General features: G+C 49.4%; 2 protein-coding genes across 3 annotated transcripts in view; both read right to left on the reverse strand.

The window, feature by feature from the left end:
- The window catches only part of LOC140898057 (uncharacterized), a 51,790-nt gene extending 28,269 nt beyond the window's left edge, over nt 1-23,521 (reverse strand). The window contains 8 exon segments of the mRNA XM_078848370.1: nt 13,482-13,929; nt 13,931-13,991; nt 15,322-15,366; nt 18,823-18,938; nt 19,674-19,696; nt 20,034-20,264; nt 21,263-21,358; nt 22,985-23,521. Of these exon segments, the coding sequence (XP_078704496.1) occupies nt 13,482-13,929; nt 13,931-13,991; nt 15,322-15,366; nt 18,823-18,938; nt 19,674-19,696; nt 20,034-20,264; nt 21,263-21,358; nt 22,985-23,506 (1,542 nt within the window). The 5' untranslated portion in view covers nt 23,507-23,521.
- The window catches only part of LOC140898034 (uncharacterized), a 302,273-nt gene that overhangs the window by 227,769 nt on the left and 50,641 nt on the right, over nt 1-23,863 (reverse strand). The gene's annotated exons all lie outside the window — the stretch shown is intronic.

Here is a 23,863-nt window from a genome sequence, read left to right on the forward strand (position 1 = left end):
GATTGTCTTACGGCATTACAGGTGTCTTCGGAAGTTAATTAAGGAACGTTTCCTTCTTTCTAAACCTGATTTACTTTACTTAATATTTATACCTTTTTTTCTCCAAGAAGTCACATGTTCCAGAAACATTCCCTGTGGATGTTTTATTACTAATTTTCTCTAATTAATATTTTGGAAGGGAGTGCACAGAGGTACCGACCAAAGATCACTCCATGTTTACCCTCTTATCAATGACAGGTTTCAGAGTAACAGCCGTGTTAGTCTGTATTCGCAAAAAGAAAAGGAGTACTTGTGGCACCTTAGAGACTAACCAATTTATTTGAGCATAAGCTTTCATGATCTACAGCTCACTTCATCGGACGGCATGATGTCTTCCAAAGTGGGTCATTTTTCTCCAGGTCAGCTTGTGCCAAGCTTACCGATCGCTTGTCTTCATGCATCTGACAAAGTGGGTTCCAGCCCATGAAAGCTTATGCCCACATAAATTTGTTAGTCTTTAAGATGCCACAGGACTCCTCGTTGTTTTTTCAGAAACAGACTAACATGGCTACCCCTCTGAAACATGTTTTTTTGCATTTTCTTTACCTAGTGGGCTGGCATATTGACTGACATATTCCAAAGGTTGGTATTGAAACATACACACAGAATAGAGCCAGCCAGTGAATTTCCACTGATGCTAAGAGAAGAATCCTGTTCCCAGAATCCTCGAGCAAATTCAGACATGTCAAGCCATACCACATTCATTCATAACAACCACAGCGCAACACAAAACAACCGCAGCCGATGAAGCGGGCTGTAGCTCACGAAAGCTCATGCTCCAATAAATTAGTTAGTCTCTAAGGTGCCACAAGTCCTCCTGTTCTTTTTGCGAACCACATCATACTAATTCAGCACCGTCCCAAGAGGTCTCATTGCCAGGAGGATCAGCCTCACTCCCAGCTTGGATGGAACTGAACGGAACTCAGACCCAGAGTTACCTTATTTCACTGTCCCTGGCAAAGAGTTTCATCTGCTTTTCTTCATTTCCCCTCCCCCATCAATTATTTTAGGGCAGCAGAAGTGAAACCCAGGAGCAGTGGGGAGGAGACTGGAGAGACAAATTCCTCAGTCTGTGCCAGCTTCAGCTATTGGTGCCGACACCATACTTCCCCGAGTGCTTGGCACAGCAGCAGAGTTGAAGAGGGGGGAGATCTTTGCACCCCATGCACAGGAGAAAGGAAAAAACAGGTTGGGACAGTTACTGAGCTGGAAACTCCACCAAAGAAAACCAAAATGGGAAAAATGGAGGACATGTGCAGGGGGGAGGGTGAGCATTGCACCTGCTGACTGCAACAGCCCCCTCTCCACTTGGCCTCAGGACCCTTTAGATCCCAGCGGAGCAGGGCCGACTTTACAAATCCTGGTGCCCTCCACAGCCCGAGCACCTGCACCCCTGCTTGCAGATTGGGTAAAATGAGTTCCCTGTGGGAAACGCCTGCAGGAACCATCCCTCTACTAATGACCAATTGACAAGGCAGCCATCAGACCTTAAGAATATCGTTCAGGATGTGAGTATGTACTTTGTGAATGTCTGTGCGGTCGCCATCCTTGGTCTTTATGTGTTTCTAGAGGTTCTAAATCTGAAACATGTAGCAGAGGTGACTTCCACTCTGTTGAGCTTGAAACTGTCACCACCAAAGCTGAATCCAGGGAGGTGTAACACCACCTTACTCAATTCACTTTAAATAAAATAAAAGGCTACATGGTATATTTTCTATTGGTGCTGGGGGGACACAACAAAGCAGGGAAGCAAATCCCATGACTCTGCTCACAACAATTGCAGCTGGAATATTAACAAGGAACAAATCAGAATTGTCTTTCCTGCTTTATTTACTATAAATACCCATCTGAGTGAAAAGGAGCCGAGAAGCAGCTTTAATACCCACAACAATGGAAAAGAGACCTACAGATTTTGGAAACAGCTTTTTTAATGGCACTAAAATGACAACAAAGTAAAGGAAGTAACACTGTCTCACTTTCAGTGACAGTTTATAATTCTCTGTCCCTCTTGCATTCCCTTTTCTTTCATACTGTTCCTTTTTGACTCACCATTTTTTCTAGAAAGAAAAGGAGGACTTGTGGCACTTTAGAGACTAACCAATTTATTTGAGCATAAGCTATCGTGAGCTACAGCTCACTTCATCAGATGCATGCACTCACTTCCAATCCCTGTTTATTTCTGTGTCTCTTCCACTCTCCTTGGATCACTGTCACAGCCCTGGTCTACACTAGGACTTTAGGTCGAATTTAGCAGCGTTAAATCGATTTAAACCTGCACCCGTCCACACAATGAAGCCCTTTATTTCGACTTAAAGGGCTCTTAAAATCGATTTCCTTACTCCACCCCTGACAAGTGGATTAGCGCTTAAATCGACGTTGCCGGCTCGAATTTGGGGTACTGTGGACACAATTCGATGGTATTGGCCTCCGGGAGCTATCCCAGAGTGCTCCATTCTGACCGCTCTGGACAGCGCTCTCAACTCAGATGCACTGGCCAAGTAGACAGGAAAAGAACCGCGAACTTTTGAATCTCATTTCCTGTTTGGCCAGCGTGGCAAGCTGCAGGTGACCATGCAGAGCTCATCAGCAGAGGTGACCATGATGGAGTCCCAGAATCGCAAAAGAGCTCCAGCATGGACCGAACGGGAGGTACGAGATCTGATCGCTGTTTGGGGAGAGGAATCCGTGCTATCAGAACTCCGTTCCAGTTTTCGAAATGCCAAAACCTTTGTGAAAATCTCCCAGGGCATGAAGGACAGAGGCCATAACAGGGACCCGAAGCAGTGCCGCGTGAAACTGAAGGAGCTGAGGCAAGCCTACCAGAAAACCAGAGAGGCGAACAGCCGCTCTGGGTCAGAGCCCCAAACATGCCGCTTCTATGATGAGCTGCATGCCATTATAGGGGGTTCAGCCACCACTACCCCAGCCGTGTTGTTTGACTCCTTCAATGGAGATGGAGGCAATACGGAAGTAGGTTTTGGGGACGAAGAAGATGATGATGAGGAGGTTGTAGATAGCTCACAGCAAGCAAGCGGAGAAACCGGTTTTCCCGACAGCCAGGAACTGTTTCTCACCCTAGACCTGGAGCCAGTACCCCCCGAACCCACCCAAGGCTGCCTCCTGGACCCAGCAGGCGGAGAAGGGACCTCTGGTGAGTGTACCTTTTAAAATACTATACATGGTTTAAAAGCAAGCATGTGAAAGGATTACTTTGCCCTGGCATTTGCGGTTCTCCTAGATGTAGTCCTAAAGCCTTTGCAAAAGGTTTCTGGGGAGGGCAGCCTTATTGCTGTAGAACAAAGCATTGCAGTGTATGTTTGCTGGCATTCAACCAAAATCCGTTCACGCGGTGGGAGGAGGCAAAATGCGACCTTGTAACGAAAGCACATGTGCTATGTATGTAATGTTAACAGCAAGGTTTACCCTGAAAGAGTGTAGCCACTGTTTTATAAAATGTGTCTTTTTAAATACCGCTGTCCCTTTTTTTTTCTCCACCAGCTGCATGTGTTTCAATGATCACAGGATCTTCTCCTTCCCAGAGGCTAGTGAAGCTTAGAAAGAAAAAAAAACGCACTCGCGATGAAATGTTCTCCGAGCTCATGCTGTCCTCCCACACTGACAGAGCACAGACGAATGCGTGGAGGCAAATCATGTCAGAGTGCAGGAAAGCACAAAATGACCGGGAGGAGAGGTGGAGGGCTGAAGAGAGTAAGTGGCGGGCTGAAGACAGGGCTGAAGCTCAAAGGTGGCGGCAGCGTGATGAGAGGAGGCAGGATTCAATGCTGAGGCTGCTGCAGGACCAAACCAGTATGCTCCAGTGTATGGTTGAGCTGCAGCAAAGGCAGCTGGAGCACAGACTGCCACTGCAGCCCCTCTGTAACCAACCGCCCTCCTCCCCAAGTTCCATAGCCTCCACACCCAGACGCCCAAGAACGCGGTGGGGGGGCCTCCGGCCAACCAGCCACTCCCCCACAGAGGATTGCCCAAAAAAAAGAAGGCTGTCATTCAATAAATTTTAAAGTTGTAAACTTTTAAAGTGCTGTGCTTAAAGTGCTGTGTGGCATTTTCCTTCCCTCCTCCACCACCCCTCCTGGGATACCTTGGTAGTCATCCCCCTATTTGTGTGATGAATGAATAACGAATGCATGAATGTGAAGCAACAATGACTTTATTGGCTCTGCAAGCAATGATTAAAGGGAGGAGGGGAGGGTGGTTAGCTTACAGGGAAGTAGAGTGAACCAAGGGGCGGGGGGGGTTCATCAAGGAGAAACAAACAGAACTTTCACACCGTAGCCTGGCCAGTCATGAAACTGGTTTTCAAAGCTTCTCTGATGCGTACCGCGCCCTCCTGTGCTCTTCTAACCGCCCTGGTGTCTGGCTGCGCGTAACCAGCAGCCAGGCGATTTGCCTCAAACTCCCACCCCGCCATAAACGTCTCCCCATTACTCTCACAGATATTGTGGAGCACACAGCAAGCAGTAATAACAGTGGGAATATTGGTTTCGCTGAGGTCTAAGCGAGTCAGTAAACTGCGCCAGCGTGCCTTTAAACGTCCAAATGCACATTCTACCACCATTCTGCACTTGCTCAGCCTGTAGTTGAACAGCTCCTGACCACTGTCCAGGCTGCCTGTGTATGGCTTCATGAGCCATGGCATTAAGGGGTAGGCTGGGTCCCCAAGGATACATATAGGCATTTCAACATCCCCAACAGTTATTTTCTGGTCTGGGAATAAAGTCCCTTCCTGCAGCTTTTGAAACAGACCAGAGTTCCTGAAGATGCGAGCATCATGCACCTTTCCCGGCCATCCCACATTGATGTTGGTGAAACGTCCCTTGTGATCCACCAGAGCTTGCAGCACTATCGAAAAGTACCCCTTGCGGTTTATGTACTCGGCGGCTTGGTGCTCCGGTGCCAAGATAGGGATATGGGTTCCGTCTATGGCCCCACCACAGTTAGGGAATCCCATTGCAGCAAAGCCATCCACTATGACCTGCACATTTCCCAGGGTCACTACCCTTGATATCAGCAGATCTTTGATTGCGTGGGCTACTTGCATCACAGCAGCCCCCACAGTAGATTTGCCCACTCCAAATTGATTCCCAACTGACCGGTAGCTGTCTGGCGTTGCAAGCTTCCACAGGGCTATCGCCACTCGCTTCTCAACTGTGAGGGCTGCTCTCATCTTGGTATTCATGCGCTTCAGGGCAGGGGAAAGCAAGTCACAAAGTTCCATGAAAGTGCCCTTACGCATGCGAAAGTTTCGTAGCCACTGGGAATCGTCCCAGACCTGCAACACTATGCGGTCCCACCAGTCTGTGCTTGTTTCCCGAGCCCAGAATCGGCATTCCACAGCATGAACCTGCCCCATTAGCACCATGATGCATGCATTGTCAGGGCCCATGCTTTCAGAGAAATCTGTGTCCATGTCCTGATCACTCACGGGACCGCGCTGACGTCGCCTCCTCGCCCGGTATCGCGTTGCCATGTTCTGGTGCTGCATATACTGCTGGATAATGCGTGTGGTGGTTAATGTGCTCCTAATTGCCAAAGTGAGCTGAGCGGGCTCCATGCTTGCCGTGGTATGGCGTCCGCACAGAAAAAAGGCGCGGAACGATTGTCTGCCGTTGCTCTGACGGAGGGAGGGGCGACTGACGACACGGCTTACAGGGTTGGCTTCAGGGAGCTAAAATCAACAAAGGGGGTGCCTGTACATCAAGGAGTATTTCAGGCAGGACTGCACAGAGGGTTCCAATAAGAAATGGTGCACCTAAGTTATCGTTGTTATTGGAACAAGGAGGTTAGCCTGGCCTCTGATTGATACATGGCTAGATTTACCTCGCTGCACCTTCTCTGTGAGTGACTGCAGTGTGACCTAGAGGAATGAGTCCCCTAGACAGGGGAGGAGGCAAATGAGTACAAAACAAATCTGGTCTATTTCTTGTTTTGACCCACTCCATCTATCTTTTACATCTTTGGCTGGCAGCAGACGGTGCAGAAGGACTGCATGCCATCCACATCTCATGGCTGCTCGGCAGAAGATGGTACAGTACGACTGCTAGCCATCCCCATCTCTTGCCTGCCTGGCAGAAGATGGTACAGTACGACTGCTAGCAGTCCGTATCGCCTGCCCGCTCACCATAAGACGGTTCAATAGGACTGACTGCAGGACTAAAGAGAATGACCTGGTCAAGTCACTCCAAATTTAGTCCCTGCGCCCATGTCTGCCCAGGCGCTCCCAGCCGACGCGGCCAGGAGCACCTCGGACACGATGAGGACGACTACCAGTCGTATTGCACCGTCTGCTGCCAGAAGGCAAGGGGTTGCTGCTACTGTGCAGCAAAGCCGTACCGCGTCTGCCAGCACCCAGGAGACATAGGGTGACGGTTACCTGAGCGGGCTCCATGCTTGCTGTGGTATGGCGTCTGCACAGGTAACTCAGGAAAAAAGGCGCGAAATGATTGTCTGCCCTTGCTTTCACGGAGGGAGGGAGGGAACGGGGGCCTGACGACACGTACCCAGAACCACCCGCGACAATGTTTTAGCCCCATCAGAGTGCTCCATTGTGAGTGCTCTGGACAGCACTCTCAGATGCCCGATTGTTTGCCATTGCTCTGACGGAGGGAGGGGCGCTTACAGGGTTGGCTTCAGGGAGCTAAAATCAACAAAGGGGGTGGCTTTACATCAAGGAGTATTTCAGGCAGGACTTCACGGAGGGTTCCAATAAGAAATGGTGCACCTAAGTTATTGTCCTTATTGGAGCAAGAAGGTTAGCCTGGCCTCTGATTGATACATGGCTAGATTTACCTCGCTGCACCTTCTCTGTAAGTGACTGCAGTGTGATCTAGAAGAATGAGTCCCCTAGACAGGGGAGGGGGGGAAGCAAATGAGTACAAAACAAATCTGGTCTATTTCTTGTTTTGACCCACTCCATCTATCTTTTACATCTTTGGCTGGCAGCAGACGGTGCAGAAGGACTGCATGCCATCCACATCTCATGGCTGCTCGGCAGAAGATGGTACAGTACGACTGCTAGCAGTCCGTATCGCCTGCCCGCTCACCATAAGACGGTTCAATAGGACTGACTGCAGGACTAAAGAGAATGACCTGGTCAAGTCACTCCAAATTTAGTCCCTGTGCCCATGTCTGCCCAGGCGCTCCTGATCGACCTCACAGAGGCGACCAGGAGCACCTCAGACATGACGATGACGGCTACCAGTCGTACTGTACCGTCTGCTGCCACAAGGCAAGGGGTTGCTGCTACTGTGTAGCAATGCCGTACCGCGTCTGCCAGCACCCAGGAGACATAGGGTGAGACATAGCCTGAGCGGGCTCCATGCTTGCCATGGTATGGCGTCTGCACAGGTAACTCAGGAAAAAAGGCGCGAAATGATTGTCTGCCCTTGCTTTCACGGGGGGAGGGAGGGAACGGGGGGCTGACGATATGTACCCAGAACCACCCGCGACAATGTTTTAGCCCCATCAGGCATTGGGATCTCAACCCAGAATTCCAATGGGCAGCGGAGACTGCGGGAACTGTGGGATAGCTACCCACAGTGCAACGCTCCGGAAGTCGACGCTTGCCTCGGTACTGTGGAAGCGCTCCGCCGAGTTAATGCACTTAATGCACTTAGAGCATTTTCTGTGGGGACACACACACTCGAATTTATAAAACCGATTTCTAAAAAACCGACTTCTATAAATTCGACCTTATTCCGTAGTGTAGACATACCCACAGATCATTCCCCCTCATGGTCTCCATTCTTTCCCCTCTCACTGCCTCTGGCTGTTTCACCTTTTCAGAGTGTTTTCCTTTCATTGTTTTCATATCTAGTTTTCACCCTTTCTCCAGGACTCTCTGTTGGTTTTGTTTTGCTTTGACATATTTTCCTTTTGTTTCTTCTATTCCCACCCTGTCCAGTGTTAACAACCCCAAAAGTTAAAAATCGTGAGACAATCAAAAAGCAGGGGTTTGACACCCACCTCCCGCCCCCCGCCAAAAAAGCGGAGGTTTCAAAATTATATTATATAATGTATCTGGTTCATCTTGTGATTTTTGTCCATTCCCTGCTCATCCCCATGTGTGTGATTACAATGGTGCCAACCCTCCCAGCTTCGTAGAGGAAGGTGCCTTTGGCCCCTGCCACAGGAACAGGTCCATAAGTAGTGCAGGGTGAGAGGGGCAGCCACCCAGGGTGCAAAGCCAGCGGGAGCAGGAAAATGGGCCGGTGTGCAAGTGGGGCTCATGCCCCCCCACCCGCCCCCGATTTCTGCCTTCCATTTAGCACAGAGATTTTCAAACTGAGGGGGGCACCGGCAGATCAGAAGCTGGTGGAAGCCACCTGGCCTGCTCATGCTTTGGGAGCCAGGGAACTGGCTGTCTGCCCAGTGTTAGGAAGGAAACTGGAATCATAGAAGGAACCATAGAAGGAAACTGTTGTCCCAGGACAAGTCTGCTCTCTCTGGGCTGTGCCTCTGGCTTTGGGGCTGCAGCTCTGCTCCCAGGACAGGGTCTGCTCTCTCTGGGCTTCTTTTCTGGTCCCTCTGGATCTGGCACAGCTCTGCTCCCCAACTTAGCTTGGGCCCCTGCTTTCTCCTTAGCTCGGCCTCACTCTGTCTGACCCAGGCAAATCCAGCTCGCACAGAGGATGGGACCTCCCTGGCCTCCTGACTCTGATTAGCCTGCCCACCCTGTCATTCATGCTGACCTGGAGCATTGGCCTCTCCCCATTGTTCCTGGGGACTATCAGTCTCAGGGTCCTGATTTCCCATAGACCCTTCCCCTTTTAGTACTGGGAGCTAGCCAACCAACCCCGCCCCCCCCCCCACTGAATTTAGTAAGGGGGCAACAGTCCCCTTACATATCACATCCACTCCCACATTCAAGGAAAGAGGCACATTGCCTCATGGGAACAGATATCTGGATGTTGATAAAATATGATCTTTAATTACCTTCTTTTATAGGTGCCACAGATCTTCTCCATGCTAAATCCAGCCACAAAATTAGAGAGGAGAGCGAGTCTGAACCGGTATTGCATGAGTCAATATTGTACAAACAAATACACTGAGGGAAAAATCAAGTTATAAGTTCATCAGAAGCTTCACTGGGTTGCATGAGTGTCTCTCTCCCAGGGTGGATCTTCACTGCAGAGTTAGGCCAGCATCAGATCTGGCTGTTGCCCCAATCTGTTTATTGCACAAGCACAAAAACTCTGACTCAAGACTGGTGGTGCTTTACACTCAGGCTAGCTGGCAAGACTTTAAGTGTAGGCTTTAGCCCAAGTACCACTTTAATTCAGGTTGGTTACATGCCCACTTTGCCGTCTGGAGGGAGGTTAATCGTCTCAGGGGCTGATAGTCCTCCAGTGCCTTCCCACAATTCCTCCTGGGCCATATTTTCTTGGCCACTACCTACTTTACTACTGTATTGGTTATCAATTTTTCAGATTAGTTTTTTGTGGAAAATTCATCCAGTTTAGTCTTTCCCCACATTTTATAAAGACACATTAAAAAACACACACCCCAAAAGAATGATAGTAATAAAGAAAGCAAGCAAACAAAAAAAGATTTCCTATTGTAACAATTAAAAAATAATAATTTAAAAGCAAACAACTCCACCACAGTTAAAGAAACAGCCACATGAGACTCCAAATTGGAACAAAAAGTTTCTTGTCAGAGGAAGGATAATGATACTTACTTATTTCGTTATCTCGTTTCTCTAAAAACGAAAGAGAAATAAATATATATTTTTGTTAGGCATTTCTATTTTCTTACCTTTTATTTCACTTTGTCATCAAAGTGAAGGCTGAGAGAAATCAACATCCTCTTCAGAACATCAGACAAGAGGATCCAGTGGTCCCTTCTGATCTTAAACTCTGACTTCACGACTCTATTGCTTACCAGTTTTTTAAAGTAGCTTTTGGTGTGCAATCTATCCAATTTAGCATTTCCCCACATTTTACAGAATTACACTAACCCTTCCAAAAAAGAATAAAAACCTGCCTCTTAGAAATCTCTAATGATGGAGATTCTACATCCTCCTTAGGCAACTTATTCCAGTGCTTAACTACCCTGACAGTTAGGAAGTTTTTCCTAATGTCCAACCTGAACCACCCTTGCTGCAATTTAAGCCCATTGCTTCTTGTCCTATCCTCCACGGTTAATGAGAACAATTTACTTCCTTCTTCCTTGTAACAACTTTTCATATACTTGAAAATTATCATGTCCCCCCCACCCCCCAGTCTTCTCATCTCCAGACTGAACAAACTCAATTACTCTATTGCTTACCAATTATTCAAATTAGCTTTTTGTGGGAAATTTATCCAGGTTAGTCTTTCACCGACATTTTATGAAGTTATATTAATGTCCATAATCATAATAATAATAAACAAAACAACAACAACAATAATAATAATGAATAAAGTAAGCAAACAAACAAAAACAGGTTTAATAATGTAAAAAAATAAATAAATAAACGTTACATTTAAAAGCAAACAACTCCACAATTGATCAAACTTCCTGTGCCAATGATGGAGTACAAAAGTTTAAAACCATGCCCTTTGGACTTCCTGGGGTCACTGCCACTTTCCAGCAGCTGATGGACAGAGTGCTTCGGCCGCATGGGTCCTACACAGCCACACACATTGATAATATCATCATCTGCAGTGACAGCTGGGTTTCATGGCCACCCCAACCAAGTGTCAAGTGGCCACCCATGATGTCTCTTACGTATCATATTCTGTGGGGTGGGGAAGGGGAAGCTACGACCTTTGTTGGAAAAACTCCAAGCCCTAGTGGGCTGCCCTGTCCCTTTCACTAACAAGCCAGTCTAGTGGCTTATTCAAATAGCGGGGTACTATCAACGGTTCATCCTACCACGGCTGCCGCTTTGACAGACCAGGTTAAGGACACTGCAGCCAAAAGGGTCTATTGGATCAAAAGCTGTGACAAGGCATTTAGGGCACGACAAGAGGCATTGACCCAGGAGCCTGTACTATTCCACTCAGCCTTCTCAAAGCCCTTTATTCTCCAAACAGATGCGTCCGATGGCAGACTCGGAGCAGTGCTATCTCAACAAGTCAGAGGAGGAGAACACCCTGTTGTCTATCTCATCAGGAAGTTGTTCCCACAGGAGGTAACCTAATTAGGCATTGAGAAGGAGACTCTGGAGGTGAAATGGAGCCACTGATGACTTAATGCTATTATTGGTGATGGCAGCCTTTACAGTGCCTTTACAGCACAGTAGCTTGCTGTCTCAGGAGTGTCAAAAATCACAAACCCCCCACCCCAAGTGCAGCAAGTTTGAGCGCTGTAATGCACCAGTGTAGACAGGCTCTGAGCGTCGACCTGGTTGACCAGGAGTGCTGGGAGATCTCTCTCCCCAGCGCTCGCAGGTGACCCCACAGGCAGCGGTTTGCTGTCTAGTGAAGACAGAGCCAAATGCTTCACAACCACTGCGCGCCTCCGGAGGGAATTCTGCTGAAACCAGCGGGCTCTCACCTTGGCGTGGAGTTCTGGGAGATGGTGCGTTTAAGCATGCGGGAGTATGGAGGGTCAACTCTGTTCCGGTCCCAGAGGCTTGAATTATCTGGGGATCCTGGGGCTCAGAAGATTGGGTTCCCCTTTCTTCAATCCGGTGGCACCTCACCAGGTCTGGGATACACACACCAGTAAACAGAAACCTTCTCAGTGCCCAGCATTCAAACCCCCTTAACTCTGACCAGGTGGGTTCTGGAGACATGAATGGAGAGGTCTCCCCCTCAGGCTGCCACATCCCTTTGCCTTGGGCTGAGGGGGGCTCTTTCCTGGATGCTTCTCCCTGTTTCTGGATAAGAGTCTCTCCCTCCAGGGCTGCCACCTCCTGCTCCCTTTGCCTTGGGGTGCGAAAGTTTCTATTAATGGTTCTTCCTGGGCTGGGGAGAGGCTGTCTCCTGTTCCACCGTTCTCTGTGGCCAGGATAGAGCAGCTGGTGGTTTTAACCATAGATACCTGTGGCCAGGAGCTGCCCCGACTCTGCTGCTGGGAATGTGGCAGCCCCGGGAGGGGGAGCAGGGAGATAGAGCAGGGGAGGAGGCAGAAAAGCAGCAAGATAGACCGGAGAACCCAAGGGGACTGTCTGTGACTCCATGTTCAGGCTGTTATGGTGCTTGAGAGGATCACATTTGGTACCTAGCGTGGGGTTTGTACCCTGGTTTGGAACTGTTTGCCCTGAGGTTGGTATTCACATTTGTGAGCTACTCTAGACAGTGGAGTTGAACCTGCATCTCCCACATGCCACCTGAGGGCTCTCACCATGGGGGTGAAAGTTATAAGGCAGGTGACATCAAAAAACCCACCTCCACCTTCTCCCCACCCCCACACTCACACTTTGTGTGGAGCGAGGCAGGTGCCTGACTCATTCCAGCAAGAAAGGCCGTAGGAGCCTGAGCCACTGACCGTCAGGCGCTAGGTTCCCGTCTGTGGGCGGCTGAGCAGAGACCGACGCCCCCCTGCAGCCCCGGTTTAGGCACCTGTCGGTGAGAGGGGGCAGGGCTTAGGCCACCCCTCCCCCCTTGTCCCCTCCCCCCTTGTCAGCATCTCCCCTTGTCTTGCTTAGATGGCTCCCCGCCGAGTGAGCTGGCTTTTGTGAATGGCACTGTAAGGTGCCTCTGATGCCCACACATTGTCTAGGGGGTTCAGGCCCCTGACTCAGCTTTGCAGAGTGTGATTTTCTGGTTGCCTACAAACTAGGCCCTGTGACGCTCAGCATTGCAACACCAAGTCCCTTTGTGGATTGCACCCTGTGCAACCAGTCATCTCTCTGCAGCGCACAGCTGAGCAATTCCAGATTGACATGGGCGTGCACAGGACAGAGACAGAGCACAGACTGGAGAGTGACACATCCCAGTAAAACCCCAAACTCTCCTCCTAGAGGTGCGATATTCCCTGTGGGATCTAGGGGGACACAACCAAGTCAAGAAGCAAATCCCACGGCTCTGCCCCCGACAACTGCAGCTGGGACATTCAAGCGGAACAAACAAGAAGAATTGTTTGTAATGTTTTATTTACAGTAAGTAACTAAAGGTGGTAAGTAAAAGGAGCCGAGAAGGAGCCTTAATAACCACAGCATGGCAAGGAGATCCCCAGCTACGAGAACAGTTTTCTTAATGGCACCAAAATAGCACCAATGGCCAGGAATTAATACAGGGAATTATTAAATTACAGTCTCACTTTCAGTAACATGTCATAAATCTCTCTGTTCCCTTTCTTTTCATACTCTCCTTTTCTATTCATTTTTCTAACCCGCACTTCTGATCCATTTAGTTTCCTGTGTCTCTCCCACTCTCCTCCCCTACCTGTTACAGATCATCCCCCATGGCTGCTCCATTCCTCCCCCTCATAGAGACTGGGGTCTGTGAGGCTAGAGAGGCTGATTTCCGGTTCCCCCTTTGCTATGGGTCTCAGGGGCACAGTCGGAGCCGGGATCCCGGCCCCACCCCGAGCCAGGGGCGGATTTTCTCCCCAGGGACAGAGCCCGACGGGAAAGTGAAGATCGGGGCCTCATCACCAGCATCGATAAATGTCACCTGCCCCCGGTCACAGTCCAGACAAACCCGGATCCTGCTGGGGGCCCGGCTCCAGGGCAGGAGGGTCACAGGGGAGGTGAGAGCCCAGAACTGATCCCCCCACCGCCCCACAGCCCAGATCCCTCGCTCAGGGCTAAGGCTGATCTGTCCCTTCCTCCCCACAGACTCTCTGGCCACCCCCACAGCCCAGCGTTGCCCACCCCCTACCTCCACCTCCCAGCAATGTCTCCCCGAGGTGAATCCCTCACAGCCCAGCACACAGTGCTCAGTGTCAAATCTCTCAGGGTTGTTGGGCAGTCGCTGCCTCGTGTCTCCCCATCTCACTTTTCCCACCCTCGGACAGGACGAGGTGGGGATCAGCCGTGTCTGGATCCAGAGTCACATTCGCTGGGGAGAGAGAATCAGAGCATTAGGGGCAGAGCTCAGCCCTGGGGGAGGCTGGGGCCATTTCTCACACTCCCCAGCAGCCCTGTTCTGGCTGGGACAGGCCTAGATCCCAGGGAGCTGCCTCTGTCCTGGGCACCTGAGACTGAGCAGGGATGTCACTGCACTTCCTCAGTCTCTGTAAGGAGACCCACTTCATTAGTTTCCCATTTGCTTGCATAAGCTTCAGCTCCCAGCTACCCCTGTTGATTCTGCTCCATTCCCAGCAAGAGAGACACACCAAGAAAGGTTTTAGTGGGGAGGGAGCAGAGGAAGCAGGTACAGTTTTGAATCTGAGACGGAACCTCCCTCCCCTAATGCAGCCTCCACTCCAAGGGCTGGGAACAGAGAGGAAGGTGCAGCATTGGGGAAGAGCTGATTAACACCAGAGAGTAGGAGGTGGCATTGGGTGGGGTAGCCCCATCACCAGCCCAGAGAGAAGGGAGGAGCTGGCAGCATCAGAGGAAGAGCATCTCCCCAATCCAGGAAGCAGGGAGCAGCTCCAATGAGAGAGCCCAGCCCTGCCCAGAGGAAAGGCAGGATGTTGGAGAAGGGCGATGAGGAGACCCCCCTGCACTGGGATAAAGTAGAGGGATGTGTCAGCCCTCAGGAGAGAGAGCTCTGTTCGGGTGCTGCTCAGGGAGAGTGTTTCTGTTCATTAGCATGGGTATGAACTCAGCACTAAGGTTGGTGTCAGGATTATTTGTGTTCCGGCACCTTGGCAGAAGTTGGGGAGGGGGCCTGTGGCCCTGCCCTCTCCCTGGCCCTGCCCCACTCTTCATCTTCCTGCTGAGGCCCTGTCTCTGGCCAGGCTGGGAGCCGTGGCCACTATGGAGAGCCCCTGACCCTCCACCTTCCCATGTCCCCACTCTCCGGCGTGCACCACCCAGGGCAGGGGGAGGGTCCGGGGGGAAGAGGAGCAGGGGTGGGGCCACTGAGAGGGAGAAGCACCAGGAAGAAGCTGCACTACACAGGGCGCAGTTGATCAGCCGCCCCTCCATGAAGCACAGCCAACGCTGCGATGCTCCACGCCTGGCCAAGGCTTGCAGTGTGGGGGGCCAACACGGCCCCCTGCCCCCAAACTATGCCCATGTTCAAAAGTGGGTGGGCTTGGCCCCCTGGGCCCCCATGTTCCAGTGCCCCTGGATCTCCTCGCTGTTTAATGGGTTATTTTTAGGGCTGTGTGTGTCATGGCCACTGTTGATTTGGTTGGTAACTTTCGTTACAATCTCAGGAAGATGTTTTCACTGGAATTTTCTCCTAATGTAAAGACAATCTCCAGCTGCAAACTCACCCTGTCTGTGTGCTCCTAGGGATTCCAGTGCAGACGGCAGAGTGTCTGGCAGGGGAAAGGAGAAAAGAGATGAGATTTCAGGCTTTCTTATTTATAACAGGTTTCAGAGTAGCAGCCATGTTAGTCTGTATTCGCAAAAAGAAAAGGAGTACTTGTGGCACCTTATAGACTAACCAATTTATTTGAGCATAAGATTTCGTGAGCTACAGCTCACTTCATCGGATGCATTCAGTGGAAAATACAGTGGGGAGATTTATATACACACAGACCATGAAACAATGGGTGTTTATCATGCACACTGTAAGGAGAGTGATCACTTTAGATAAGCTATTACCAGCAGGAGAGTAGGGTAGGGGGAGAGAAAACCTTTTGAAGTGATAATCAAGGTGGGCCATTTCCAGCACATTTCAAGGAGTTAACAAGAACGTCTGAGGAACAGTGGGGGCGGGGAGGGGGGGGGAAGGAATAAACAAGGGGAAATAGTTTTACTTTGTATAATGACTCAGCCACTCCCAGTTCTATTCAAGCCTAAGTTAATTGTATCCAATTTGCAAATTAATTCCAATTCAGCAGTCTCTCATTGGAGTCTGTTTTTGAAGTTTTTTTGTTGAAGGATAGCCACTTTTAGGTCAGAAATCGAGTGACCAGAGATATTGAAGTGTTCTCCGACTGGTTTATGAATGTTATAATGCTTGACATCTGATTTGTGTCCAGACAGCCCCCCAACCTGAAGCAAATACTCACCAGCAACCACACACCACACAACAGAACCACTAACTACAATACCCACCTGCAGAAGTGAAGAAACAGACTGATAGAGCCAGAAGAGTTCCCAGAAGTCACCTACTACAGGACAGGCCCAACAAAGAAAATAACAGAACGCCACTAGCCGTCACCTTCAGCCCCCAACTAAAACCCCTCCAACGCATTATTAAGGATCTACAACCTATCCTGAAGGATGACCCAACACTCTCACAAATCTTGGGAGACAGGCCAGTCCTTGCCTACAGACAGCCCCCCAGCCTGAAGCAAATACTCACCAACAACCACATACCACACAACAGAACCACTAACCCAGGAACCTATCCTTGCAACAAAGCCCGTTGCCAACTGTGCCCCACATATCTATTCAGGAGACACCATCACAGGGCCTAATAACATCAGCCACACTATCAGAGGCTCGTTCACCTGCACATCCACCAATGTGATATATGCCATCATGTGCCAGCAATGCCCCTCTGCCATGTACATTGGTCAAACTGGACAGTCTCTACGTAAAAGAATAAATGGACACAAATCAGATGTCAAGAATTATAACATTCATAAACCAGTCGGAGAACACTTCAATCTCAATAAGACCAACGTCTTTGCAGCCTCACAACCATCCCAGGACACAATCTGCAAGAGAGATTTACATTTCCCTTTCTCATCCCCTCCCACCCTTCAGACTCCAGTTGGTTTGTCTCATTCACTCACTGCCTTTTGTCGTACCCTAGATCCAGATCATACAAAGACTTTGGCAGAAAAGTAACTTTACCCACTTTGGTCCCTTTGGCCAGGGGTTGGCAGCATCATGTTGTGCGACGGACACTTGACAAAATTACCGGAGTTAGTGACGGACACTGGCGGGGGGTTATGTCATTCAGTCATCATTCAACCCGTAAAATAACACACAATTTTCCACACTGAAAAAACCATAACCTAGCTCGTTAATAAATAATAGTAATAAACTCAACTCACGTTAGTGTTTTTGAATGTACCTCACTGCCGCAGTCAATATTTTTTCTGTGGGATGGGGGCATTGAAATAAATATTTATCCTAAAACCATATTTCAGTGCTTTGTTGTCACTAGTTTTTTATTTTTCTTGTTTAAATAATATGTCTGATGGGAGGATGAGTGTCTGTGTGTGTGTGTCCCATCTCTACACCACTTACCCCATGTCTATCCCCTGTCTGTGTCCCTTACATGGGAGATCCCCCATTGTGTCACAGGATGTGGGAAGCAGAGAATGGGGGTCTCTCAGTGGAGCAGGGTTTCCCTTCCCTTCACTGTGACCAGGGCACCCCTCTCCAGGCAGGGGTTATCCCAGGGTGGGTGGGAACCTCCTCTGCCTCCTGACCAGGACATAGGGACAAGCTCTGGCTCTGGCTGTGAGGGGAGGCACTGAAGGGCAGGGGCTAGGCTGAGGGGGGATGTGCAGTGGGTTCAGCACTGAGGGGCTGGAGGGAGCTCGGCTGAGGGAGGCTGTGCAGTGAGGGGGCAGCACTGAGGGGCTGGAGCTAGGCTGAGGGGGGCTGTGCATCCAGCCACAGAGAAGTTAGCAAAGTCCAATACCCCCTGTGTGGAGACAAGGGTCAAAGTGGCGTGTGCATAATCAGTAAAAAGAGTACTTGTGGCACCTTAGAGACTAACCAATTTATTTGAGCATAAGCTTTCGTGAGCTACAGCTCACTTCATCGGATGCATACTGTGGAAACTGCAGAAGACATTATATACACACAGAGACCATGCGAATACAGACTAACACGGCTGTTACTCTGAAACCTGCATAATCAGTGGGAATAAACCAATCAGAGAAGAGAACAATAACATGAAAATAGCTTGAACAAAAAAAGCCCTGCCAATGATATGTTCATGCATGTGTAGTGTGTGACCTATATAAGGAACTTAATATTCATACCACTCAAAGGTGATTGGAAAAGAACTAGTAAATATGCAATTTGGATGTGTATAATATGTCAGACATTGTAAGGGGTGATCAGAGCTTCGAAGGAGAAATGCCCCATGACCTACCTACGGTCCGGGAGAAGGGAACTGACCAACACTTCTTTCTATATGCGATGGCTAGTAGCAAATATCCCAATGGCTGGTGATGGGGCACTAGACGGGGAGGGCTCTGAGTGAGAGAGAAATCTTTCCCAGGTGTCTGGCTGTTGGGTCTTGCTGAAATCCTCAGTGTCCAGCTGACCACAATATTTTGGATAGGGAAGGAATTTTCCACCAAGTCAAATAGCCAGAGACCCTGGGGATTTTTTTTGTTTTTTGTCTTTTGCCTTCCTTTGCCATATGGGGCACATATCATTTACCGATGTTAAACTAGAATAAATTATGGATTCTCTGTAACTTGAAGTCTTTAAATCATTATATGAGGGCTTCAGTAATTCAGCCAGAGTTTACAGGTAAATTGCAGGAGTGGGTGGGGAGGTTCTGTGGCCTGCAATGTGCAGGAGGTCAGAGTAGATGGATCATGATGGTCCCTTCTGACCTTAAAGTCGATGAGTCATTTCTTACTTTGTAACTGTAATTGAAAAGCAAGTTTCTGGTGCAAACAAAGGTTTGAATTAATCAACCTGAGTGTCTTGGACACAAATGTCTGGCCATCTCACCCAAAAATTAAATAGAAGCATCATCTAAGTGTGAACCAATTGACCAGCACCATTCTCTTCCCACAGTCTCAGAGGCTCATCCCAATTTCCATTCCTAGATCCATTTTAGGTACCTTTGAATTTCCTCAGAGTCTCCGTTAGCACAATAGTTTTCTGGGAGAAATCGCTGACTCGCTCTCCCAGTTCAGGAGAAATCTCCTCTGGCTGCTGGAACTTCCCCTTCTCACACCTGGAGAGAAACAATTTCATGTGATTATATTTCATTGTGTGACTCATTATAAATTCTGGCTAGTGAGTCGCTGCTCTAATATGCCTGGAGTTAGAATTCCTCGACTTCTCCGAGCCTCAGAGCAAGTGCAACACAGCCCATGGCCATACAATCTTCCCTTCAAAGGTCTCATTAATATTCTTCAGCTCTGGTCTGAAGAGATCAGCTCTGGGGACAAAAGGGGAATTGAGTCTCCATGGCCAATTCACTCCTTGGCTTCCATTCTCTGAGGGACAGGATGTTCCTATATAAAGTGCTGTAGAAATCTGTCCACTAGGATCTAGACTGAGACCTCCCCCCTCCCCAGCTCATTCCACACAGGTCTCCTAACAACCCTCAGGCTGGGAAAGACTCAGGTGGGAAAGACTCTTGACCACTGCTGCCCTGGGCTGAATGGTAACCAGGGCCCCAGTAGTGACAGGCCCATATTCCATCCCCACAATCCTGAGGCAGCCAGTCACTCAGGGATGTGATATCTTGAGGAAACACTTGAGGTCAGTCTTTCCCACTGAATGGAGAATTCCAGAGTCTTCTGTACCAGGGTGAGAACATCAGGATTAAGTTTATCTGAGAGATTTGTATCCAAAATGTGACCTTCCCAACATACGTTGCTGTGGAGATCGGTGCTAACATCATCTCCATGCTCTTTCCCAGCATTGCCAAGTATGTGTGGGAGTGAGAGAGAGAGCCACGTACCTACTCAAGGTGCTTCTGACATCCTAGAGGGGAGAGAGAGGAGAGAGAGAAATTAAAAAAATCTCAGATTAAAAAACCCCACCTGAAACACACTTGGGATTCCAGGAAAGGGATTTTGCAAATACAGGGAAAATCAGCCCTGCCCTGGCCCCGGGGCCATGGTTTCACTGAGCTAATGGGGCTTTTCCATCTCTAATATCAATGTGTCTGTGAGTCTGCAAAGAACAATAGTCATTCACATTTCAGCAATGCACACATTGAGTTACACTGAGATCTCTGACTGCTGGACCCCGGTGCCTGTACTTCAGGAGCTGTCCTGTCCCTGTGTTGGGATTTGGGATGTTTCTAGCTCAGTCTCACCTGCAGGAATTCACTTGCTGGCTTCTGACACTTCCCCTCCATCTCACTGATCAGCTCACTGAGACGGGAAATCCCCTCTGAGAGTTTGGTGATATTTTCATTCTGTATCTTCACAATCTCCTTGTCCAGCTTTTCCAGCTGGGCCACCAGGAGTCGCTCTTGTTCCTCCAGGAGCTCCCGCAGTTGCTGAAATTCAGACACAATCTTCTGCCTCTCAGTTTCTGTCTGTTTCTATAAGAAATAAGGACAGGGCTGGTCAGGAACATGGATGGAGACTGTTGACCTTTCATACAGTCTTACAAGAGCGAGTTTCTTTACAATCTCTAACACATCTGTGTAGAGACCAGGCCATGAGCCGACAGGCCTAGTGCTCAGAGCTGCAGTCAGAAGTCAGGAACTACAGCCGAAGTCAGAGCTGGAGTCAAAGTCAGGATCTCACCAAGGGTTGGGGCTACAGTCGAGCTCAGAAGTCGTGCCAAAGGCTGAGCCAGAATCAGTGTCTGGAGTCACACGGGGGATCAGGACTGGAGTCGGAGTCAGGCAGCCGCGTGAAGGGTCAAACCAAAGTCAGACAGCAGTACTGCAGGTCAAACCTGAGTCAGGAACAACTCCAGGGCCAAGCCAGCGTCAGGGTCCAGTCCAGCAGCAGATCGGGAGTTCACTCAGTTGTTTGGACAACTTCCCGTGACTCCTGCTGGCGTAATTCATGCAGCCGAACGTCTGCTCCAATCAGGAGCTTCGTAGGCAGATCCGCTGGTAGGCCAGAGTTCCACTAGCCCCTCCCCTGCTGGCTCTGGAGAGCGGTCGGGTTGTAATGAGAGTCTCTGTGGGCTGAGGTTCCAAACCCACCATTCTTCACATCCTGACACTTGACTCTACACTGTGATCACAAAGGAGAGGATTTTCTTACAGCTTCCCATTTGGGCCCAATCTCTCTGCAAGGGCTGTCTCCATGTCTACCGGGATATAGTCAGTGCGGTTTGGGAGAAATTTTGTGAAAGCCACAAGGGGTAGTAATTAACTCATTAACGAAAATGCATCTTAGATCCTGCAGAAGATGCTGTTGTCCTTCTCCAGGGAGAGAACATTTCTGATATGCACACGCCCACGCACACACACACACACAGTATCCCATGATCATGGAGAAACACACACAAGCCCACAGAGAAATCTACCAATAAACATCCCTCCCAGCTCCATGTCCCAGCAGGCGAAGAACAGGCACCGACCAGATACTCCCGGCTTCTCTCCTCTCCAGTCACTTTCAATCCCAGCAGCTTTTCTCTCTCTTCCCTCAGAGTCTTCAAATGGGCTTGTATTTTTTCCTGAGAAACAGAAATGATTTCGTGGGTTTATTTTGAGGGTTGTAGGGGGTGGATGAGGTGTTTTCCCACCCAAAATTCAAGATAACAGTCAGTCTTCCTAGATAGACTAGGTGGGTAAGGCAATATCTTCTGCTGGCCCAGCTCCTGTTGGTAAGAAAGCCAAGCTTTTGAGCTTACACACAACTCAGCTCTGGGGAACGTACTCTTTCCTAGGCCTGAAGAAGAGCTCTGTATAAACTTGAAAGCTTGTTGTTCACCCACAGAAACTGGCCATGAGCAGATATTACTTCACCTACCTTGTCTCTCTAATATCCCGGGACCAACAACAATATTGTATACAACAGTGAGTCTTTCTAGAGATAGGACATCCGAGACACCAAGGAAATGAAAGCTTATTTATGGAAATTGACCGTGTTTTGTATTCAGATTGTTTGAAGTTTTTACATCCACTTTCTCCATTGAGTGGAACCAGTGGAAAACTGGTGTCCCATGGCGGTGAATCTATAAAGCTATTTTTGAGAAGATTTAACAAACAGTGATACCAATCCCAGAAGCCACCGGGGGCAGCCATGTAGGCTGGGATGCTCAAAGGAGTCCAACTCCATTGACTTTCAGCCTTGTACCCCGGGGGATGGGATGGGTTGGACAGCACTGATGTAAGGACTAGGGCAAACCCCATTAGATGTGTTGACTTGTGTTAGGAACAGCTGGGGTTTGTCCTAGTGCTGTCCTAGCCCCTTTCCCTGCAATGGCCTCTGGGTAGCGACCCCAAAGTCCCTAGCAAAGACCCCAGAAGTGGTGGATTCTGGCAGATTTCAAAGGGCTGCCTGGTGGGACGAACGGAACCACGTTGGCTGGTCCTTGCCCATGAACACACGAGAACAGGTCAGACTGACACAGGTCTGCACTGCCCAGGGGTTAGTTTTGCTGAAGATAAGTCTGATCCCAGTGGCATGGACCTGCACTGACTGGAGCCCTTGTGGGTGTGGACTGAAGGTGCTTGGGGTCCCACACCATGTTCAGCCCAGTGATCTCCTCTAGTGCAGGCCGGCAGCATCTGAGTTTAACCCTCATGGAGCAGCACAGGAATTCACAATCCCCGTGGGAAACCTCCTCTCCCTGCCGGGCCTAGGAACTGTATCAAGGAGTCTTTTCCTCCTACTGTCTGTACTTCATCACTGCTCAGTGCTGCTGAAAGGGGCAGAGTAGCTAGTGGTTAGAGCACTGAAGTGGGCCTTGGAAAAGCAGGTTTTTAAATCCAGCTCTGCCACTGATCTGCTGAGTCACCTTGGACAAGTCACTTCCTCTCACTTTGCCTCAGTTTCCCCTCCCACCATTTGTCTGTCTTGTCCAGTTAGACTGTAAATGACTCGGGGCAGGGATTGGCCCTCACTGGGTTTTGTGCAAGGCCCCCACAATCGAGGTCAGATCTCATCTGGGGTCTCCAGGGGATGCAAATAACAATAAACACTGTGATACAACCAGTAATACCAGCCACAGCTTGTAACTCCCCCCATCAGCTTTCATGAAGTGAAGGCTACACACAGCTGAATGACAGGGTTACACCATTAAGCTGTAATTAACATCCCAAGTTATTACCCATTAGACTGGGCAGCAACTCCCTACCTTGTACTCCTGGGCAGCTTCCTGTATGGGAACCACCGTGTGAGCACGGTGAGCCCGGGATCTGTCGCACACCACACAGATGGGGGTTTGATCCTCTTCACAGAACAGTTTCAGAGCCTCCTGGTGTTCCCCACACACCTCGCCCCCTCCTGCTCCCTTCACTGCCTGGAAACTCAGCCGCTTGGCGATTTCTAGGATATTTGCCAGCTGCCTGTTGGGCCTGAGGTTTCTCTGTTGCACAGTTTCTCTGCACTGAGGGCAGGAGGCGGCTGTGTCGGGTCCCTCCCAGCACTGGGCGATGCAGGCTCGGCAGAAATTGTGCCCACACTCCAGAGTGACAGGGTCTGTGAAATACTCGAGACAGACGGGACATGTCGCTTCCTCCTGGAGACTTTCCACGGGGCTCGCTGCAGCCATGGCTCCCTCCGGGCAGTGGGACAGGCTTTGTTTCCATTTCCTGAGTTCACACTATTCCCCGCCTGCAGCAGCAAGGGGGTGTTTCCTTGCCTGAAAGTGACTCATGTTGTTTGCTGGGCAGGAAGAACCCGACCAATTTCACCCCGGGAGGCTTTTGTGAAAAAATGAACAGTCACACCCCTGACAGGTAACTTTCAGTGAAATTAGCCTGTAATTAAAACCCCAAAGGGCTCCCGGCCTCCAATCAGCCCCTGTGCTGGTGGGGAGGGTCACTGAGGCAGCCCCCTGTGAGGATGAACCTGGAGGAGCAGCAGCTGTGTGTCTAAGGAGTGATAGTCAGGCTTGGCAGACATTTTTTATAATATAAAATTTTGACAGATAATGTTTATTTTAAGCAATTTTTATATTTATTGATTTAAACTTTCACCGTTGCACAACAATCTGGGTTTTAAGCATTTCATT

The sequence above is a fragment of the Lepidochelys kempii genome, chromosome 14 (assembly GCF_965140285.1).
Source record: "Lepidochelys kempii isolate rLepKem1 chromosome 14, rLepKem1.hap1, whole genome shotgun sequence".
NCBI classification, from domain to species: Eukaryota; Metazoa; Chordata; order Testudines; family Cheloniidae; genus Lepidochelys; species Lepidochelys kempii.